The 19,903-nt window shown below is 47.9% G+C and overlaps 1 protein-coding gene across 2 annotated transcripts in view; it reads left to right on the forward strand.

Moving 5' to 3' along the window:
• PDE6A (phosphodiesterase 6A) overlaps positions 1–16,076 on the forward strand; it is a 59,120-nt gene extending 43,044 nt beyond the window's left edge. For both annotated transcript variants that reach the window (XM_077769066.1, XM_077769067.1), the window contains 6 exons: positions 106–213; positions 10,663–10,728; positions 10,986–11,058; positions 12,604–12,687; positions 14,248–14,395; positions 15,864–16,076. In XM_077769066.1, the coding sequence (XP_077625192.1) occupies positions 106–213; positions 10,663–10,728; positions 10,986–11,058; positions 12,604–12,687; positions 14,248–14,395; positions 15,864–15,943 (559 nt within the window). In that variant the 3' untranslated portion in view covers positions 15,944–16,076. The remainder of the gene's footprint in view (positions 1–105; positions 214–10,662; positions 10,729–10,985; positions 11,059–12,603; positions 12,688–14,247; positions 14,396–15,863) is intronic.
• The last annotated feature ends 3,827 nt before the right edge of the window (positions 16,077–19,903 follow it).

Genomic DNA, 19,903 nt, shown 5'->3' on the forward strand with positions numbered 1-19,903 from the left:
ATTACGTTGTTTTCCTAAGCCTCTGTCTGAAACAGCCCATGTTGGAAGCCTGGGCGCTGCCACATCCTGAGATGAGCTCCTTCAACGAACTGGCATGTTTTGCAGGAAGAGGACGATGTTCCAAAAGATCGTGGATCAGTCTAAGACGTATGAAACAGAACAGGAGTGGACGCAGTACATGATGCTGGAGCAGACACGGAAGGAAATTGTGATGTGAGTTAAGACAGGGCTTAAACCCTGATTTTCTTTTCTTTCTTTTTTTTTTTTAAATGTTAATTTTTGAGAGAGAGCGAAAGCGCTCACAGGCACGTGCACATGGGATGGGGGGAGGAGCGGAGAGAGGGGGAAACGGATGATCTGAAAGAGACAGCGGAGATGCCTACGCGCGGCTCAAACTAACCCGCCATGAGATCGTGACCCGAGCGGAAGTTGGACCCTTACCTGACTAAGCCACCCAGGTGCCCTGAACCCTGATTTTCTGAAGTCCAGTGTCCTAAAGTGGGATCAGGGCCGCAAGACCTGGGGTCAAGAGAACCCTGGGCCACTTGCCATTTTGGTCACCTCCAACCGAGGGGAAAAACGAAGCTTTGCCAAGACAGAATTGCAGAAATTATGGTGTATGTTTAATTTTTGCACTAAAATGCAAAACAATGTATTTTATTAACAAGATCTTGTGCTTTATAACAAAATATTATTGTTTTATTTCTCTGTATAACAAAAGCATCAGAGTTGAAGTGTTTCTATCATGAGTCAGAATTTTGGTAGAAAAGTGATATAACTTTAAAGGTTTAGATGAAACACAAGCATTATACCAGTGATGATCTGAGTGATATCTATGCGTCAATCAAAATATGCAGGCTTAAGTTTTTGTTTTGCATTCCTTTATATATGGCAATGTCCTGCAATATAGCTCTGCTTTTTCGCAAATCAGGTATATGGTTTATATTAAATTTATAGTGACTTGCTGTCATGACGTCTGGTAATGGGACTCACATTTAAGTTTCCTAATGAATATCTTCTTTCAGTCCCCTCAGTGTGCCTCTGTGATTTGCCACAAATGATGTTGGGGTGAGAAGTGTAAATTTGAGGCCCCTTGTGATGATGTGGCCCAAGTCAAACGGTCCCCTGGCTCCCGTGTGATGAGTCCTAGCTAAGTATTGATGGTCAGGGATGACAAATGCTTGACCAGTTCCCAAGGAAGTATCAGGCTTTATCCCCAGATACCTCTGTGGAAATGAGGCTTGAATAAATTACACATGGGATGTGTATATACAATGAGATGGCATACAGACTTTACCAAGAATGATAGGGAGGATTTCTAAGATACAGTGATTAATTATTTTTGAAAGAGGCTGGTGGGACGCCTGGGTGGCTCAGTCGGTTAAGTGTCCAACTTCAGCTCAGGTCATGATCTCGAGGTTTGTGAGTTCGAGCCCCAGTTCGTTCTCTCTGCTGTCAGCGTGGAGCCTGCTTCAGATCCTCTGTCCCCCTCCCTCTACCCCTTACCCCCTTTCTCTCAAAAATAAACATTAAAAATTATAATAATAATATTTTAAAAGGGAGGTGGCACCTGGGTGGCTCAGTCGGTTAAGTGTCTAACTCTTGATTTCAGCTCAGGTCATGATCTCAGGGTCATGGGATNGTCTTAAAACTGAGGTACATGTACCACTCCCACCCCCACCCCCAGCCCAAAGCCTTCCAAGAATCACAGGGGCATTGATGGCCTCAAGGGAGTCAGCACCCTTTCTTAATGTCTTCTTCCTGAGAAAGCACAGGAGGTGGGGCATTGTCGGTTCCCTTACTCTTTTCCATCTTTATGAAATAAAGTCAGGCCTTCCTTGTCTGTCTGTCTCTATTGTGTGTGTGTGTGTGTGTTATATATATATATATACATATATAGCAAAGAAAAAGGCATTAAAGAAAGAATTTTGTCCTAGATTGTATACTGGGGTAGCAGGAGCTAAGGCATTTTTTATTTAACAATCTTACTTCCTTCAGAGAATGTGCCACTGTCCAAGTATGTCTCCCTGATATCAGGGTAAAGGGGCATCAATTATAACTACTGATGGTAGCAGCACCTAGTTTCACCTGTGCCACTTCCTATCGATCATCTATCTATCTATCTATCTATCTATCTATCTATCTATCTATCTATCTATCATCTATCTGTTCTAGCTACATACTAATCTATCTATCTGCCTCTACCTTTCTTAGAATTAAGAATAAAAAATAAGATGTGCGACACTGCTATGCATTCTAACATGCTTATTGGGCTTGGAAAATAAAATCAGATTCTTTCTGACAAAAACAAGTCTGATCTGCTTGCTTTAGTGGACAGTAACCGATGGGCCCTTCCAATGCTGTTACACGGCAAACATTTCCTTAAGTTAAACGAGTCAAAATCTGCAGCTTCGAAGTTTTGATGAGAACAGTCCAAACTTCTTATAGGGTAAAAGCACTTTATAAAAAATATAACCCTGGAAGATATATTTAAATTAATAATGTTTTAATTGACATCACCCATTCTGAGAATCTTGGCTTAGCCAGAACACCTTGAAGAAAGTGCCAGTGGTGTAGAGAGAGGCACACAAGAAGCCTCAGTGAAATCTTAATAGCATGCTTCCCAGAAATTGAGGAAGTGAATGATTCTAGGGTTTGCTTTAAACAAAAATGAAGGAGAACTTAATTGAATTGTCAGGTGATGGGCCACTCAGAATACTGATCAAAGTATACTTTTTTTCACAGTTGATCTGAAAGAATTGAGTGACATCCCTGTAACAAAACTTCCATTCCCCCAGCTTCTAATTACCTGCATCTATAAAAATAAAAAAATTGGCATAAAACGCATGCTAAGTCCTATATTAGTCTAGCAATAAGAAACACTCATTCATTAACTGAGTTTTCAAAAATAGCCCCATCCTGTCTCATTAAGAGATGAATTTCCCAAAAACAAGTACATGGAGCATTTAGTAATTATTTCAAAAAACAGGTAATATATTTTGTTGAATTGATTGAAAGCCTATGTCCAAAGAAAACATCTCCAGTTATATCATTTCAATGAATGGGCATATTTGGTTGCAGATTAAGTGTGAAATGGTGGTCAGTGAAAGACTTTACATATTTACATGCTTGTCTTTCATTGGTATACACATATACACATATACCCTTACATATATACACATGGACATATACACACTTGTATAAAACATTAGGATAAAGTCTGTGAGTGAAGCCAAGTGGCAATACAAGCTTATGATGGAAAGGAAGGATGTAAAATTCCAGACTCCTAAAGAAAAGCTTGTGCGTGTATTTTCTAAAAATTTTTAAAAATGTTTTATTGTTTACTTTTGAGAGAAAGAGGCAGAGCACGAGTGGGTGAGGGGCAGAGAGAGATAGGGAGACACAGAATCTGAAGCAGCTCCAGGCTCTGAGCTGTCAGCACAGAGCCTGACATGGGGCTTGAACTCATGAACCACAAGATCATGACCTGAGCCAAAGTCGGCCGCTTAACCAATTGAGCCACCCAGGTGCCCCATTGTTGGTGTATTTTTAAATGAATCTGGGCTGATGGCTGCTGCGAAACTACTATGCCTTTTAGATTCCTTTGTATTTAAAGAATGATGTAACAATTTCATTTGAAAATGCCAGTATTTATAATGTGTTGTAAATTAGATCCTTGGCAAATATTTAAGCTTGTGATGAAATAGTCATCAACTTTAAAACACCTTATAAGGTAAGCAGTTTTCAAAATTCTTGAGGTAGGCACTCAATGGCCACTGTTTGAAGACTTGTAAAGCAGGGTTGCTCAACCTTAAGGTTAGTTAACACTACTGACGTCTGGAGACAGCTCTGCGTTGTGAAGAGCTGTGCATTGTGGGATGTTTAAAGCATCCCTGGTCTCTCTACTAGATGCCTGTAGCAATCTCCTCCTTAGCTGTGACTCTCAAAAATATCTCCGGACATTTCCAAATAACCCCAAGGGACAAAACTAGTCCCTGACTGAAAGCCCACAGCTCTAAAGCAATCTTGGGGGCCATAAATGACATCTAATTAGAGCTTCATACCTGGCTAGAGTGTGGCTGTTACACGAAGGAAGGGCTTTGGCACCAGACAGCCTGGGTTCAAGTCTCAGCTCTCTCGTTTATTGCTTAGTGTGACCTTGAGCAGGTTATTTCACCTCTCTGTGCCTCAGTTCCCTCATCTGCTCAAAGAGCGTGAAGGACCCTACCTCATGACCTTACCCTATGGATTATCACGGGGGCTGAGCTGGGGCATGGATGCTGGGCAGGACTGTCCACACCCTGCAGTGGTGTTGAGAGCTTACTGTAGTTTGAGAAGATGTACGTATGTGTCTTTGTACCCAGTTCCCAGACAGAGAGCTCTAAAATTCTGGAGTTCTCTGAGCCGTAAGAGTGATAGGAGTGTCTTTTGTTCTAATGAGGCGACTGTGGGTGGGCTCCTGGAGAGCTTCAAGATGGGGCTGATCACCAGAAAGACCAAGCAAGCTGTGAATAGAAGCTTGGAAATTTCAGCCCCACCCCCAGTCGCTGGGGACAACAGAGGGACTGGAAACTGAGTTAGTCACCAATGGCCAGTGCTTACATGATAGAAACCTTCCCAGAAACCTCTAGACAAAAGACTGCAAAGAGCTACGGGGTTGCTGAACACATCGAGGTATGGGTGGGTGACATGTCTGAAGAGGGTGTGGAAATTCTGCGTGCGCCCCACCCCCACCCGTACCTTCTTTCATGCCTCTTTTCCATTGGCTATTCCGGAAGTGTATCCTTTACCATAAACTGGTAAATGTAAGTAAAGAGTTTCCCTGAGTCTTGTGAGCTGTCCCAGCAGATTTTTGAATCTGAAGGCAGCATTTGGGGGAACCCCTGATGCTGCACCCTAGCTGGACAGAAGCGTGTAAGTAACTTAGGGACCTGATACTTGTGACTGACCTCTGAAGTGAGGGCAGTCTTGTGGGGACTGAGCCCTTAACCGTGTGGAGTCTGACAGTTCATGTCAGAATTGAATTGTAGGGCTCGAAGTTGGTGTCAGAACTGGTTGTTGTGAGGAAAAGCCCCCCAATCCCCCCCCCCAAGTGATTTGATTACCTCGAAGGGCTCCTGTACTCCTGCCCCATCTAGTCTGAGGTCCACACCTAACCCCCTGACACATCCTAAACCAACTGATTTTCGCCAGCTGCATAGCTAGTTCTTAGGTCACCCTACTTGGGCAAGTTTACTTTGGGCCGAGGTGTTAAAGTGACTCTAGACTGAGGTTATGACTGCCCATTCTTCATGAAAGCCTTTCCCTCTTCCCCTAACTTCTGGGTTCACTGCTCGAAGCCTGACCAAACCATGAGTTGGGAAGGCTTCGGGGTCCACTCTAGTGCTGGGGTGTGAGACCCGCCGCCAGCTTTCGTTCCACTCATGAGCTCAAGTGCCTAGTACATGTTTAAATGATCGGGGGGAAAGAATCAAAAGAAGAAGACCATTTTCCTGACAAATAAAAATTGTAAGAGGCTCAAATTTCAGAACCCATAAATAACATTTTTTTTTTCCACAGAAGGCCACATTATGACTTTGGTGGCCCTACACACTTTTGCCTCCGTGGCTTCCTCCTCCGTTAAAATAAGTGTTTAAGGGGCATCTGGGTGGCTGAGTCAGTTACGTGTCCGACTTTGGCTCAGGTCATGATCTCATGGTCCATGGGTTTGAGCCCTGGATCGGGCTCTCTGCTTAACAGCTCAGAGCCTGGAGCCTGCTTCAGATTCTGTGTCTCCCTCCCCACTTGCACTCTGTCTCTCTCTCTCTCTCTCTCTCTCTCAAAAATAAATGTTTAAAAATTTTTTAAAATAAGTTTTTATTTTTTTAATTAAAAATTTTTTTCTTTTAATGTTTTTATTTATTTCTGAGAGAGAGAGAGAGAGACAGCGANTAAATAAGTTTTTAAAAAATGATATTTTATGACTCTGTTGGTATAAAGACAGATAATACAGGTTGAATTCACTCTTAACATAGTTAGCATTATTGGTTTTTTTTCCTCTGGCTTTAAAAGAAATTAAAATAAGGGGCACCTGGGTGGCTCAGTGGTTAAGTGTTTGACTTCGGCTCAGGTCATGATCTCGCAGTTGATAAGTTCGAGTCCTGTGTCGGGCTCTGTGCTGACAGCTCAGAGCCTGGAGCCTGCTTCAGACTCTGTGCCCATGGCCTCTTTCTGCCCCTCCCCAACTTGTGTCTGTCTCTCTCTCTCCCTCAAAAAATAAATAAACATTAAAAATTTCTTCTAAAAATAAAAGAAATTCAAATTCAAACATCTTCATGAGCCCCTCAAGTATCTGGCCCTAGGCCCTCTGCCTTTACTTACCTATGGCGGCATTTGCATCACTATGCCAGAGTTGAGTAGTTGAAATACAGCCCACGTGGTCTGCAAACCAAAATTATGTACCAGCTGGCCCTTTATGGAAAAAGTTAGCCAGCTCTCATTGTACAAATGAGAGAGGGAGGATCGGAGAGACTACACAACTTACCTAGTGTCACAGGTGCATTACTGGAGGACCAAGGACTGGAACCTTCCACCTCCCCCTCTCCTGCACACCCACAGCTTTCTCAGGCTTCCTCAGGCCTTCCCCCCCACAGGCCACACCCTCCAGGCCAGGTGCAATTCCAGGAGTGTCTGAACACCTGGGCTGGGTTGGCTAGGATGCTTCCAGAGGGCAGCCAGGGTCAGGGAGGAGGGCCACAGGGCCGCACGAGTGAGTGGAAGAGACATTTGCCTTGAGGATGGACCAGGGGTGCAGGAGCTCAGCCGCTTTCCGTCAGCCAGCCCCGCACACCTGGGCAACCCTGGCACACGGTTAATGTGGTAAAGTTGAGGGTAATGAAGATGAGGTCGCCGTATGCCTTAGAGTCGTCTTATGCGACGGTCACAGTAACCCCTCGGATGAATATATGCCCTCGAACTGTATGAAATCACTGCGCTTTGATCGTTTTTGACCCACAGAATCAGAATTTCGTGATCCGATCTAATACGATGTATCTCCTTTTATAAAGGAGCAGAGAGAGGCTCAAAGACATTAAGTCACCTTAAGAGGGGAGATGGAATTGCTCTGATTCCAAAGCCCTGCGTACATTTTATAGATGGCTCTCCCGTCAACTCAACGCCCTCCTCCTCTGATGGCTCTCACGTACCCAGAGCCTGAGGCTGCACAAAGCCTTTGTGACTTACTCGTGCTCTCTTCTGCGAGGTAGCCACGTTGTCTTTTGCCCTCCCCATCCTGACACCTCCCTCTTCCGGACTTTGCATGTCTAATCTGTCCCCATACGCTGTTGAGTTTCCTTCTTGAATGCCTTATCTGGACACTTCCTTCTGTCGCCGCCTCCATCTCCCACGCGGGTCCTGCTGCCTTCCTGTCCTCTCCACCCCAAAGCCACAGCGATCCCTGTAAAATGCAAATCTGATTGCTTCACCCTTTATCAGCCTTTCCTGTTGCTCATGGCACAAAGACGGCCCCTTGGTCCCTCGCCGCGGCCCAGGCTGTGTGGTCCTGCCCTTGCTGTCTCTTGGGCCTCATCTTACCCCCATTCCTGCTGCTTCTTGAGCTCCTCCCACCTTCTAGCCCTTTGAATGTTCCCGGCTTCCTTTCACCAGGGCCTTTGCACTGGCTGCTCTCTCCACCCGGAACGTGTTTGCGCACCCACTTCTTTGCCAGAGTCGCAGCTACACTGCCTGCAGACATCAGCTCTCGGGTCACCTCCTTGAGGAAGCCCTCCCTGACCTTCCAGACCTACTCTCCTAGAATAGAATTCCTTTCCTTCAGAGCAGTTGTTTGTTTACACCTGTACGTTCATTTGTGTGGCAGGTGTGTGAGTCCCCAATGTGTCTGTAAGGTCTCAGAGCAGGGACGCTATGAACCAGCCCCTGCCCGGCATCTGCATACGAGCACAGGGTGGATAGATGGAGGCTTCCTGCCTTCTGGGGAGCAGGGGACTACGTCCTACAGGACATTCCGCCCTGTGGCGATCTCACGGACTCTCCCCCGCATCACTGCTCCCTTTCTTGGCGAACTCCTATGCACCCCTCACTGCCCTGCTCCACCATCACCTCTTGCGTGCCCCCTGAGCTGAGCCAGTGGCACTCACCTTTGGATATTTGTTTTTCCTCTTACACATTATACTTCTTTCTGCTTCTTTCTGCCATTTCACTTAGCATCTCGTGATGATGGTTTTTTGCTGTCTGTTCTCTGAGTGATTGCAAGCTCTCTGCCTGCCTCTCTGGATGTCCAGTACCTAGCCTAGCACCTTGGCCACACAGCACCTAAGGAGGTGGTGCCGAAGTGAATGCAATACCTTGTCTTTAGGACACGAGGCTTTGGATTTGCTTCTCTGGCACCCAAATGGCCTCACTGCCCCACTCCTCCATTCCCAGGCACACAATCTCTGCCTGTAAAAATGTTTCCCCAACTGTGGGAGTGATATTCACATGACCTCTCCAGCTAAGGAAAATAAACATCTCGTGCTCTCTTGTGAAGCCACATCTGTGGACTGAAAATATGAACACTGATGGGCAACAAGGAGCCAGTGACTCTCGTGTGGTTGGCCCAACATTCATTTGCTTGGTTTATTTGATAATAACACGTCCGTGACACTTGACAGTAAGCATATGGTACATATTTTGAAGCTATTAAAAAGTCTAAAGGTGTTTCAAAGGAATGTCTGCATTTTTGAAAGCTTAATTACTTAAAGGGTTCTATGAATTTTTGAGGGCTTACTTCACGAAAGATAATTAAACCTGTTAATATTTCATGAATAACTCTTTATTGAAGTACAGTTGACACGCAATGTTACATTGGCTTCCAGTACATGACATAGTGATTTGACAAGTCTAGAGATTATGCCCTCTTCGCTCCAAGTGTAGTGCCGTCTGTCACCATACAACACTGTTACAATACCATTGACTACATTCCCTATGCGGCCCCCTTCATCCCCATGGCTTATTCGTTCCCTAACTGGAGGCCTGTATCTCCCACTCACCTTCACCCTTTTTCACCCATTCCATCAGCCCCCTCTCTCCTCTGACAAACATCAGATTGTTCCATGAGTAATTCTGAAGGCTTCCCAGACCAGCTTCTGTAAAATATGCCAGATACAGCTGGTTAATTGTAAGATCCTCCAAATAGCAAGGGTGCCAGCCTTCGCCCCTCTCCCCGACCCCTGCCCACCAAGTCTCACCAAATTGGGTTAATCCCGCACTTTCCCAGCCAGCGGGCACTGCTGCAGACCACGCCCACCTGTCTACCTGCTTGAATCGCTGTCGCAGATGCCCTCCTCCCTTCCCACCCTCTCCTTTCTGCTCCATCGTCCAGGCACTGCCAACCTGCTTGCCTACAGCACAGCTCTAAAGAGGCCATGGGCCCTCAGCCTTCAATAGCTCTCCGTTGCTTATTGGGTACCGTTTACACTTCCCATCTTGTAAGGTCCACACCCCATGGCCCTGGATTCCCATCCCAGATGTTCATGCCCGTCTGCCCCCATCTCTGGAACACCTTCTCAAATTCCCGCCTTCCTCCAGTGCTTTGTCCTTTCCCTCCTTGTCTGTCTTATATGGTCCCTACCTAGATATAAGTACCTGTCTTCACTTCTTCCTATTGTGAAACTCCCTTAGGACTTTATCTTTCTTCTTGTTGTTCTTCTTCTTTTTAATGTTTATTTATTTTTGAGAGAGAGAGAGAGTGGGAGAAGGGCAGAGAGAGAGGGAGACACAGAATCTGAAGCAGGCTCCAGGTTCTGAGCTGTCAGCACAGAGCCCAATGCAGGGCTCGAACTCACAAACCATGAGATCACGACCTGAGCTGAAGTCAGACGCTTAACCGTCTGAGCCACCCAGGTGCCCCAAGGAGTTTACCTTTCAATCCTATTTTTCTCTAATCCTTCCCTCTTCTTCTTAAGGCAAGGCTTTCTCGAAATGACTGATGTGGTACTTCTTATATTGGGCATTTTTAATGGGGGGTGATAATCACCCCACCCAGGAGCAAAAACCCTTAGATATTACAGTGATCTGCGGCCCTCCGAACAGATATACAGTGTGTCCGTGGTTTTAACATTTCCTCCTGGAGGGAATACAGAAGTAATGTCTGAAAAGGCTCTTTGATGTGGAAGGTGGGGAGGATGACCAGAAAAAGGTTGAGGAACATCGGTCTCTGCTAGACAGGAGAGAAAGAACTCTGAAGAGGTGCTGGAATTTCAATGAAACAGATGTTTTAAAATGCCTAGAACAGTATGTGTCATATAATAAAAACCCAATATATGTTCATGATAATCACCAGTATCTATCATGCACACACTGGGTCCAGGCACTCTGCTAAGATTTTTTACACATATGATCCCATTTCACAAGGGAAGTGCCACTATTATTACCGATAAGGAAACTGAGGCTTAGAGAGGTTGGTTTGATTGCCCCATGCCAAGCTCTTGGTAATTGACAGAGGCAGGATTTTAACCTGTGTCTGACTTCAAAGCCTGCCCTCCAGATGCCCTGCAGAAGTGAGCCCCTCACTCCCAGTGAGCCCCGGGAGCACTCTCCCATGCAAAGGAGGAGAGAGAGTTGAAATTAACCAGCACTTGCAGCTTTAAATCTCTCTGGGCTAAAGGATGGTGTCTTTGCATCCAGGGCCATGATGATGACCGCCTGCGATCTCTCAGCCATCACCAAGCCCTGGGAGGTACAGAGTAAGGTATGGAGCCCTCCTGACCTGAGGGGACGGGAGTCCCAGCATCACAACAGCAGCCGAGGCAGCTTGGACTCCAGCTCCAGAGGCAGCCCTGCTGCATCTCATCCTCCTCTGCCAGGACATGGAAACCAACTAGTGCCTCTTCAGTGATGACAGCAAAGGGGTGGCGAGGCAGGGGTGGGGTTGAGTCTTTGCTGAGCTGGAAACGCCCCCAGGAGGGGTGGGAGCAGGGGGATGGGGGCTGGGGCTTGACTTTGGGGGGGGGNCTGCTGGTTGCTGCCGAGTTCTGGGAACAAGGCGACCTGGAGCGCACAGTGCTGCAACAAAATCCCATTGTGAGTAGGGATGGGACGTCAGTGTGATGGTGGGTTCATGTGATCTCATCCTGACAGACAGACGTGACCCCTGACCCAGACTGTGTGGTCTTACCATAGAGATGATCTTGTCCTAATGCACTGGTTCTCAAAGCATGGTCCCCAGGCTGCCATCAACCTCATTACTAGGGAACATGTCAGAGGTGCAAATTCCCAGTCCCCACCCTAGACTTACCTAAGCAGAAACTCTGGAGGCGGGCTCAGCAAACATGTGCCCTCCTAAACAATAAGCCCCCCTAAAGCTCGAGAACCCTGCTCTAATGTGCACAGCCCGGCTCCCTCCGCTAGGTGGAGATTGACAAGCAGACATCAAAGCAGATTGCCTTTCATTTCCAACAGTCTAGGGGGCCACCTCCCAGGCCCTGTTCTAAGAGTATGGGGCGTACAGGGGGAAGACCTGGTCAAGTTGAGCTCCCATCCATGTGGAAAGCAGGCGTGGCTGGGACAGTCAGAGGGCTCCCCACCTGAGACGGGGCGCCCCATGAGGGTTAGCTGAGAGAGGGTGGGGCTAGGAGGTAGAGGCGGGGTAGGAGGGAGAGACATTCTGGGGACAGCCATTGATGGAGATGGGGCAGGTGAAGCCTGTGGCAGTGCAGAGGGCATGCTGGGGCACCCACAGGAGGCTGGGGCAGGGACCAAGGGTAAGTACAGGTGGTGAGGGGTGTGCAAGCCCTGTGCAGGCGGGCAGGGAGCGTCCCAACCTGCATAGCAGGGGGCCACGGATTTGGATCTCTCTTCTTTCTTTTCCACGTTTTAGCATGTAAAGAGACCAGTGAAGGATCTCTAGGGTCCTCATCAGGTGGATTCAACTGCCAGTGACAGTTGGCCCGTTCCTGTTTCATCTATCCCCACCAGCCTCAGGCATTTTCTTATCTTTTGACTAAAATATTTTAAAGTAAATTCCAGATGTTATCATTTCTCCAACAAATACTTTAGTATGCCTCTCCAAGAGATAAGAAACTCACACTTGGTGTGCAGGCGGGCATACACACACACACACACACACACACAATTCTATTACTATGCTCACATAATTAGTAATAATTCTTTAAGATCATCTCATCCTCAATCTCTGTTTATTTTCCCCGATGGAGTGAAACAAATAATTAGGTTGATTCGTTCAAATCAGGATCCAGTCAAGGACCATATTCCCTCCGGTTGTAATGTCTCTTGATCTCTTGAATCTCTTTCAATACATATCAATTTTCTCCTCTTTTTTTAAAAAATATATATATGCCATGTATTTATATCTGGAAGACCGGGGGTCTTCTGTTGTATAGTTTCCCACGCTCTGGATTTGGTTGACTGCACCCTCATGGTGTTATTTAATATGTTCCTTTATCCCCATATTTCCTGCAAACTGGCAGTCAGATCTGGAAACTTGATGAGTTCAGGTTTAGTTGGGTGTTTTGTTTTGTTTTGAACAAGAATGCTTCACAGGTAGGGTAGGTCCTGGCATCATGCCAGGAGGAGCCCGTACAGGTAACTCTTTCTCCCCCATGTCAGCCCATGATGGACAGAAACAAGGCGGATGAACTTCCCAAGCTTCAGGTCGGCTTCATTGACTTCGTCTGCACCTTCGTCTACAAGGTGGGTCCTTTGCTTTCTCAGGCTCAGCAAGGTGTCTTTGGTAAACCCGGGATTCCCAACAACACCAGGAATCATAAACGCTGGCAAGTGACCAGCGGGTGAGAGTTTACAAAGAGCTTCTCATCTGCAATGGCATTTGGTCCTCAGGACAGCCCAGTGGGGGGCCTGAGTGGCTATATACCCAGGCCCGAGTCTGGGGCCTCACGCACTCTCATTGCTCAACACCATAGGGACAAATGACTAAGTCTGGGTTCAGACAGGAAACGGGGAGGCCATAGGATATACGCCCTCCTAACTTCCGTAGTTGGTGGAAGTTAGGGTCAAGGTCACCCAACTGTCAAAAGACAACCTGGAATTCCTTTGAGCCTTTGCTCACAGGCTGAGCCCTCTTCCTGAAAATCCACTGCTCCCAACTCCGTGTTATTTGTGCCACCATCCGCCTCCCACTGGTTATTTTTATTTTGGCCATGTTACACATGAGGAGGCAGAGGTCAGAGCTGAGAAATGACAGGGTCAGCGACAATGGGACAAGAGTCAGGATGCCTGACCCCTGATTTAGGGTGCTGTCTGCTGTGCTGGGGAGAAGGGGACATACTCTCAGAGCAGGCAAGGGCCTCTCTGTCATTACATGGCTAACTGGGGTGCTCTGAGCAACAAACGCAGAGTGGCTGTGCTCCCTGCCATCATCAGCAATATTATCAAAGCAGGTAGGCGAGGCTGAGCGCCCTCCATGTGCTGTCACAGCCCTGAGAGGATGGCTGAGGCAGAGCTCTGTAGGTCACCGCGCCATGGTCACACAGCTGGTGGCACAGCCGAGTCCAAACCCAGGCAGCTCTGAGCACGGCCGGCTCTGGCTGGAACTCCGCCGTGGCCCTGGATTTGCTGTTCTCACCCTGAGCAAATCTACTCCATCAACCTGCATTTTGATTCCCTCACCTGAACATCCAGGAAGGACACATCCTGTTTTCCCGCCTCCCAGGAGTATCTGGGGATCCAAGGAGATAACGCGCTTCGTAAACTGTGATGTGCTGTGCTTGAGGCATTATTTGTAGTCTTGGAGCTAAGAGACTTTAAGAATCCCCTTCACAAATCCCGATTGCACTCAGCAAATGTTCTCTGGTGTCTTTATGTCCCAGACACTGTCTGTTCACCCCAGTGAACAAGGCGCCGCTGTCCCTGCTGACTCCAAGTTCACAGCCCCTGGGACAGGCGGGCAAAAGGCATCATTACAATGAAATGAGATGTGGAAGAGAGGCTTCTGGAGCTTCTAATAGGGGACTCTGCTTACCCAGAGGGATCACAATGGTGAAGGGGTGAGGGCAGCAGAACTGGAGGGGCTTAGAGGCCAGGTGCAGGACATGAGGCTGACCCAGGTGGGTTTTAGGCAGGAGAGGGATGCACGGGCTCTTGCTGCCTGCAAGCCACCCCCCACCCCCCGCCCCAAGCATCAGCATCCATACCACTGGGTGATGGGAAGGAAGCCCATCACCCCAGGCAGCTCATCTCCCTCCGCTGGACCCTGGCCATGGCCCCCCGCACCAGAGGCTCTCTCTCTTCCAGGAATTCTCCCGTTTCCACGAGGAGATCACTCCCATGCTGGATGGGATCACCAACAACCGGAAGGAGTGGAAGGCGCTCGCGGATGAATACGATGCCAAGATGAAGGCGCTGGAGGAGGAGAAGCAGAAACAGCAGGCAGCCAAGCAAGGTTTGTGCCCGGGGGAGGGGGTGTGTGTGACAAGGAGCCCTGTCCCCACCCACAAAACACAACATGCTTGGCCGGGTCTCAGGGCATCACACGTGTGGTCCCATTGAGGCAGCGTCCCCGCCACCTCTGATTGCCCTCATTCTGCATATGTGGGCTCTGAGGCTCACCAACATGAAGTACCGTGGCCAAGCCACACAGTTAGTGAGCCACAGAGCCCAGTTCCCAAGACAGAACCTTCTACCAAGGATCCTGGCTGTCCCCTGACCCATGTAGGACAGATTCCAATTCCAGGGCTGTGGACTCAGGGGCAAAGGAGAAAACCTAGGATTATTGGCTGAATTTTAGGGGCCCTGTTTCTGGCCTTCTGGCTGATGTTTGAATACTATCTATAACAGCGTGAGCCTTTCCTTGCACACCACCAGTGATGGAGGGCTCACTACCGTACCGAACATCCTCATTCAGAATCACTATTAGAAAGCTCTTCCTTGAACTGCAGCTCTTCTCTTTGTTGAAACCTCCACCCAGTGGCCTAGCCCTGCCTTCAGGAATCAAGTGGGATGCTTGTTCCAGCTCCTCCCAATCGAGAGCACATTCTCCCTCCCTCATTTCTTTTACTGGTTGCGTGGGTCCAGTCCCCTCACAGGACCTGACATGTAGTCCTGGCCCCCCTCCGATGTCCCCCCTCTGCACACCTGCCTCTCTACCCACATGGGTAACGCGGACACTGTCATGACTCCGGTTTTGCTCTGGGCATTCTGGGGTGACTCCGACCTCGTGGCTGCAAATGTGGGGTCACCATTTATGTTTTGCAAGTTGTGCTGTTTGCACAGCCCTAATGTCCTATACGTGACAGTCATCATAGATCTGTGTGGTTATTAGTTTTCTAGAAATGGCCGTAAAGCGCCCCCAGGAAGGAGCATCTTTTTCTCATTTGCAAATTACCTTCTGGGCTAGTGGCAGGTCTGGGCAAACTTGTAGCCTGCATTCTTTTCGCATGACTTTGCTGTCCACGTCTTAAAATTGGGACATTTCATATTTTAAAAATCCAAATCTCAAACATTTATTTTCTTTCCTTTCTTTTTAAAAAATGATCTGTATTTGGCCACACCCATCTGCTTTTCTGTAGGACAACAATTAGCTGGAGCTGAGTGGCAAATGTCCCCTTCAGACAGGATAGGAGATCTCTCCGGTTTGCCACAGTCTCCACGACTGACTGTTGTCACCCCGACAGTGGTGCCACTTGCTGGTGGCCATTTATCATCACCTTAGTGCTGCTCTTTTTCTTTGTGGAGAGAAACAGTCTTGGTTTCTCGATTCTCCTTACACTTGGCTCGCCGTCTGCACGTGTGATTATCTGTTGGCCTCTGAAAGCCCCTGAGTTTGCAATTCTTGGTCTAAACCAGGGCGAAAGGGAAGCAGACGACAGCCTCCTCTCACCTGGTGTATTCTCTCTCCTGTCTGATTGCAGCGGCCGCGGGCAATCAGCCCGGGGGGAACCCAGGTCCAGCAGGGGGCGCACCAGCATCCAAGTCCTGCTGCTTGCAGTAGCCCTTCCGGGCATCCACTCACCAGAAGGGCCCCGCCCTCGTGGAAAGAGATTCCCCAAGCCAGTGGAAAACCAACAACCTTGAGAAGTGAGAGTCCTAGAGTTTGAAAGTGGAACGAGAATTCAGCTTATATCTAGTGGTTTTCTTTCCATCATTTTTTCGGTTTTGAGTACTTGTTTTTTGCGCTAAAACCAACCTTTTAGATTTCAGACATCAGACATTTCATCAGGGCCAGATTCACCTGCTTGCTTAGAATGATTTTTGTTCTTATACTTTCATTGTATGTTTTCTTATAACAAATGTCAATCATCCTCAAAAGTAGAGAGTTGTACAATGCTCCCTCCCTGCCTCATCACCCAGATTCCAGTATTAAAATTTTGCCACGTGGGGCCTGACTGGCTCAGTCAGTCGAGCGCCTGACTTTGGCTCAGGTCATGATCTCGCAGTTGACGAGTTCGAGCCCCATGTCGGGCTCTGTGCTGACAGCTCAGACCCTGGAGCCTGCTTCAGATTCTGTGTCTCCCTCTCTCTGCCCCTCCCCCAGTCACGCTAGCTCTGTCTCAATAATAAATGAACATTTTAAAAAAACTTTAAAAGTGTTTTGCCATATTTGTTTCATCCATCGTTTTACATTTCTTTCATTTTTCCCTTTACATTTTTCCCTTAGCTGAAGTCATTTTTTTTCAGATTGATGGTATTTTTTTAAAGTTTATTCCTTTAAGTAATCTCTACACCCCATGTAGAACTCAAACTCACAACCTCGAGATCAAGAGTCTTACATTCTTCAGACTGAGCCAGCCAGGTGTCCCTTAGCTGAAATATTTACAAGCAAATTTCAGACGTATCATTTTATTCCTCCATTACACATCTTTAACGGCATCCACGCATTTCCTTATATAACCACGCCATTATCACATGCAGCAAATGAATGCCTCATATCCGGGGTGGTCGATGCTGTGATGAGCTGTGCAGACCCTTTCCTGAAGAGCAAAGGACGTATGGTCCCCGGAGCTGTCCCTTGGAGATTCCCTCAGCCACAGGGAGATCCTTTACCCAAGGTCACGGCCTTTCCCGGGATGGCCTATGCCCAATGACGGACCTACGCCAGGTGTTAAGGCCTGGCCGCCTTGGTCCAACACAGGACAACTCCACAGGGCCACTCCAGTTCCAGGACTCTTGGTGGGGTCACCACGGCTGTCGCAGGGGCTCCATCACAGCTCAGCTTCTCCCTCTCCCCCCACCCCTCCCTTCCCTGCCCCAGGTGTGGGTCCCCTGGGTACTCCTTAATAATCATCCTGCAGACCAGGACCACTGCCAAGGCTGCTTTCTGGGGAACCCAACTGGCGACACCCATCATCCTTCATTACCTCTCTTGCTGTCGCACAAACGTCTTTATTAGTTGGTTTACCCAAACAAGTTTCACACTTTTAAGGTGGTTTTTTTTTTTTAAGTTTATTTATTTTGAGAAAGAGACTGTGCAAGCAGGGTAGGGGCAGAGAGAGAGAGGGAGAGAGAATCCCAAGCAGGCTCCATGCTGTCAGCACAGAACCCGATGCGGGGCTTGAACTCACGAACCAAGAGATCATGATCTGAGCTGAAATCAAGAGTCAGACACTTAGATGACTGAGGCACCCGGGCACCCCACAAGATTCACTTTTAAGTTTCACTGTTAGGTCTCTTTCGCCTCTTTTAATCCACAAAAGCGCTCCCTCCTCTTTTTCCCTTGCCAGTGACTTGTGGCACAAAGACTGTCAATTGTCCCATATTCTGGATTTAACCCATTTGCCTCCTCGTGGTGGCATTTGACACGGTCCTCTGTCCTCGGTTCTCCTCGAGGTGGCCATAAGCTCTAGAGCTTCCTCTTCCTCCCAGACAGAATCTATTTAAATCCGAAGCCAACATATTAAAGCAGTTGCTTGGAGGAAGGGCCAGAGGGTTCTCCAAACTGCAAACCAGGACCTCTTATAACCTCCCTTTTTACCTAAATGAGGAAACTGGAGGCCAGTGAGGAGATGAGCTGGGCCAAGTTCATGGCACAGTTCCCTGGCTTCTCTCCAGAAGCAGATGCCCAGAGTCACAGAGAACACAGCATGCATTGCACATGTCCCTGTGACTTCCCCTGATCAATCTGGGCGCCTGACATAGGAGCCCCGCCCATGTTTGCTGGTCAAGGTGTCACTGGACAGGTGGGTCCCGAATCCTCATCTTTTAACTCTCAAGCTAGATGTCCTGCTTTCTGGAAATTGACACTCTCAGAGCAGTGGTCTTTAAATAGAGACATGTCCCTGGGCATGCTGCATATAGTGGTTAAGTAGCAGGGCAAGGGCCACCCTGGGAACAGAGATGCTGCCGCCGGTCCTGGCTTTATTCCTTGGGCAGGTTCCCTCCCTTCTTCCCGGCCTCAGTTCTCCACATCTGTCAAATGAGGGTCACAGCCTCGCCACATCTCTCACAGGGCTCTGGTTAGCAGCAAGGAGACCATGTGCAAGGACTGCACCTTAGGTGGAATTCAGTGCCTCCTGTGATGTCCTAGGTACGGTCCACGATCTAATTCCATCCTCCCAACCCTACAGGGTGGAGACTATCACTAGCCCCACTTACCACATGATGAGGATGCTCAGAGAGATTAAGAAACTTGCCCAACGACACCCAGCTGGTAAGAGGCGGAGGCAAGACCCAAAGCCAAACAGCCCGACACCACCCTCCTGGCTTGTACCCATCTTCCCCGCACCATAGTGCTTCTGACAGTCAGCCTTTTTAGAACATATGGGACCTCTGAGTCCCCATAAGCAATTCATCTTGCTTCATATTCGGGGAAACCGGGGGCCGGAGAGGTGGCTTGTCCCGGTTTGCATAATACAGAAGGGGCTGAGTTGGGTCTCAAATATAGGTCTCAAGCTTCTAAATCTCCTGTGCTGGGTCTTGCACCGTTGAATGTGTCTTTGAGGGGATTATTTTTGTGACTCTGTGGCTTGGTGGCCTCCCTAGCTGTGTGCAGTCAGTCATCAGGCCATAGACAGGATTCACTCACTCATCTACTCAGGAATTCCTAATAGGGCTGGGCACCCTGCCATGGACAGAACAGCAGCCCTACTTTCCTGGATGTTACCATCAAGTAAGGGGGTGACAGATATTGAGCGATCACACACGGATAACCTCTCTGAAGACGAACTCAAGTCACAGAACCCTGCTGCCAAGGGGAAACATCCCATTCATTCGAATGGGAAATAACACGATGTGTTCTTTTCCAACTCCAGAAATCCAAACCGTCTCCAGATTGAGGAAATAAATCACCTGAAAATGAGAGCTAGTTTATGTAGGAAATAAACTACTTGAAAACAGTTTGCACGTAACACAGAATGGAATGGCTTGTTGTGCTTGGTCTTGCGTATCTATGATTTTCTTCACCAACATTTCAGCCCTTTGGGGGCACATGGATATCCATGGGTATCTTGCACTCAAACTACAGCTAAAACATAAAGTTAAGGGACGACTGGGTGACTCAGTTGGTTGAGCATCCGACTTCGGCTCAGGTCATGATCTCGCAGTTCATGGGCTCAAGCCCCGCGTCGGCCTCTGTGCTGACAGCTCAGAGCCTGGAGCCTGCTTCAGATTCTGTGTCTCCCTCGTTCTCTGCCCCTCCCCCTCGCTCGTGTGTTGTCTCTCTCTCTCTCTCTCTCTCTAAAAAAGAAGTAAACGTTAAAAAATTTTATATAAAAAAAATAAAGGTAAAGCAGCTTTAGGGCAAAATAAAAGCTACAGTCAAGAGAGCATGAAACTGAAGACATCCAAGATGGAGAGCCTTAGAAGACACAGCTCCTTCACTGCCCTTGCTAGAAGTGAGCAAAGGAAAACGTTCCAAATTCACCCAAATGCAGCACATAATTCAGGTCTGACCAGAAACTGTTTTTTTTTTCTTTACCAGAGACCATATTGTCATCGTCCATTGGTGAGTGTTTTT

Source organism: Crocuta crocuta, unplaced genomic scaffold (assembly GCF_008692635.1).
Source record: "Crocuta crocuta isolate KB4526 unplaced genomic scaffold, BGI_CrCroc_1.0 scaffold340, whole genome shotgun sequence".
Lineage (NCBI taxonomy): Eukaryota > Metazoa > Chordata > Mammalia > Carnivora > Hyaenidae > Crocuta > Crocuta crocuta.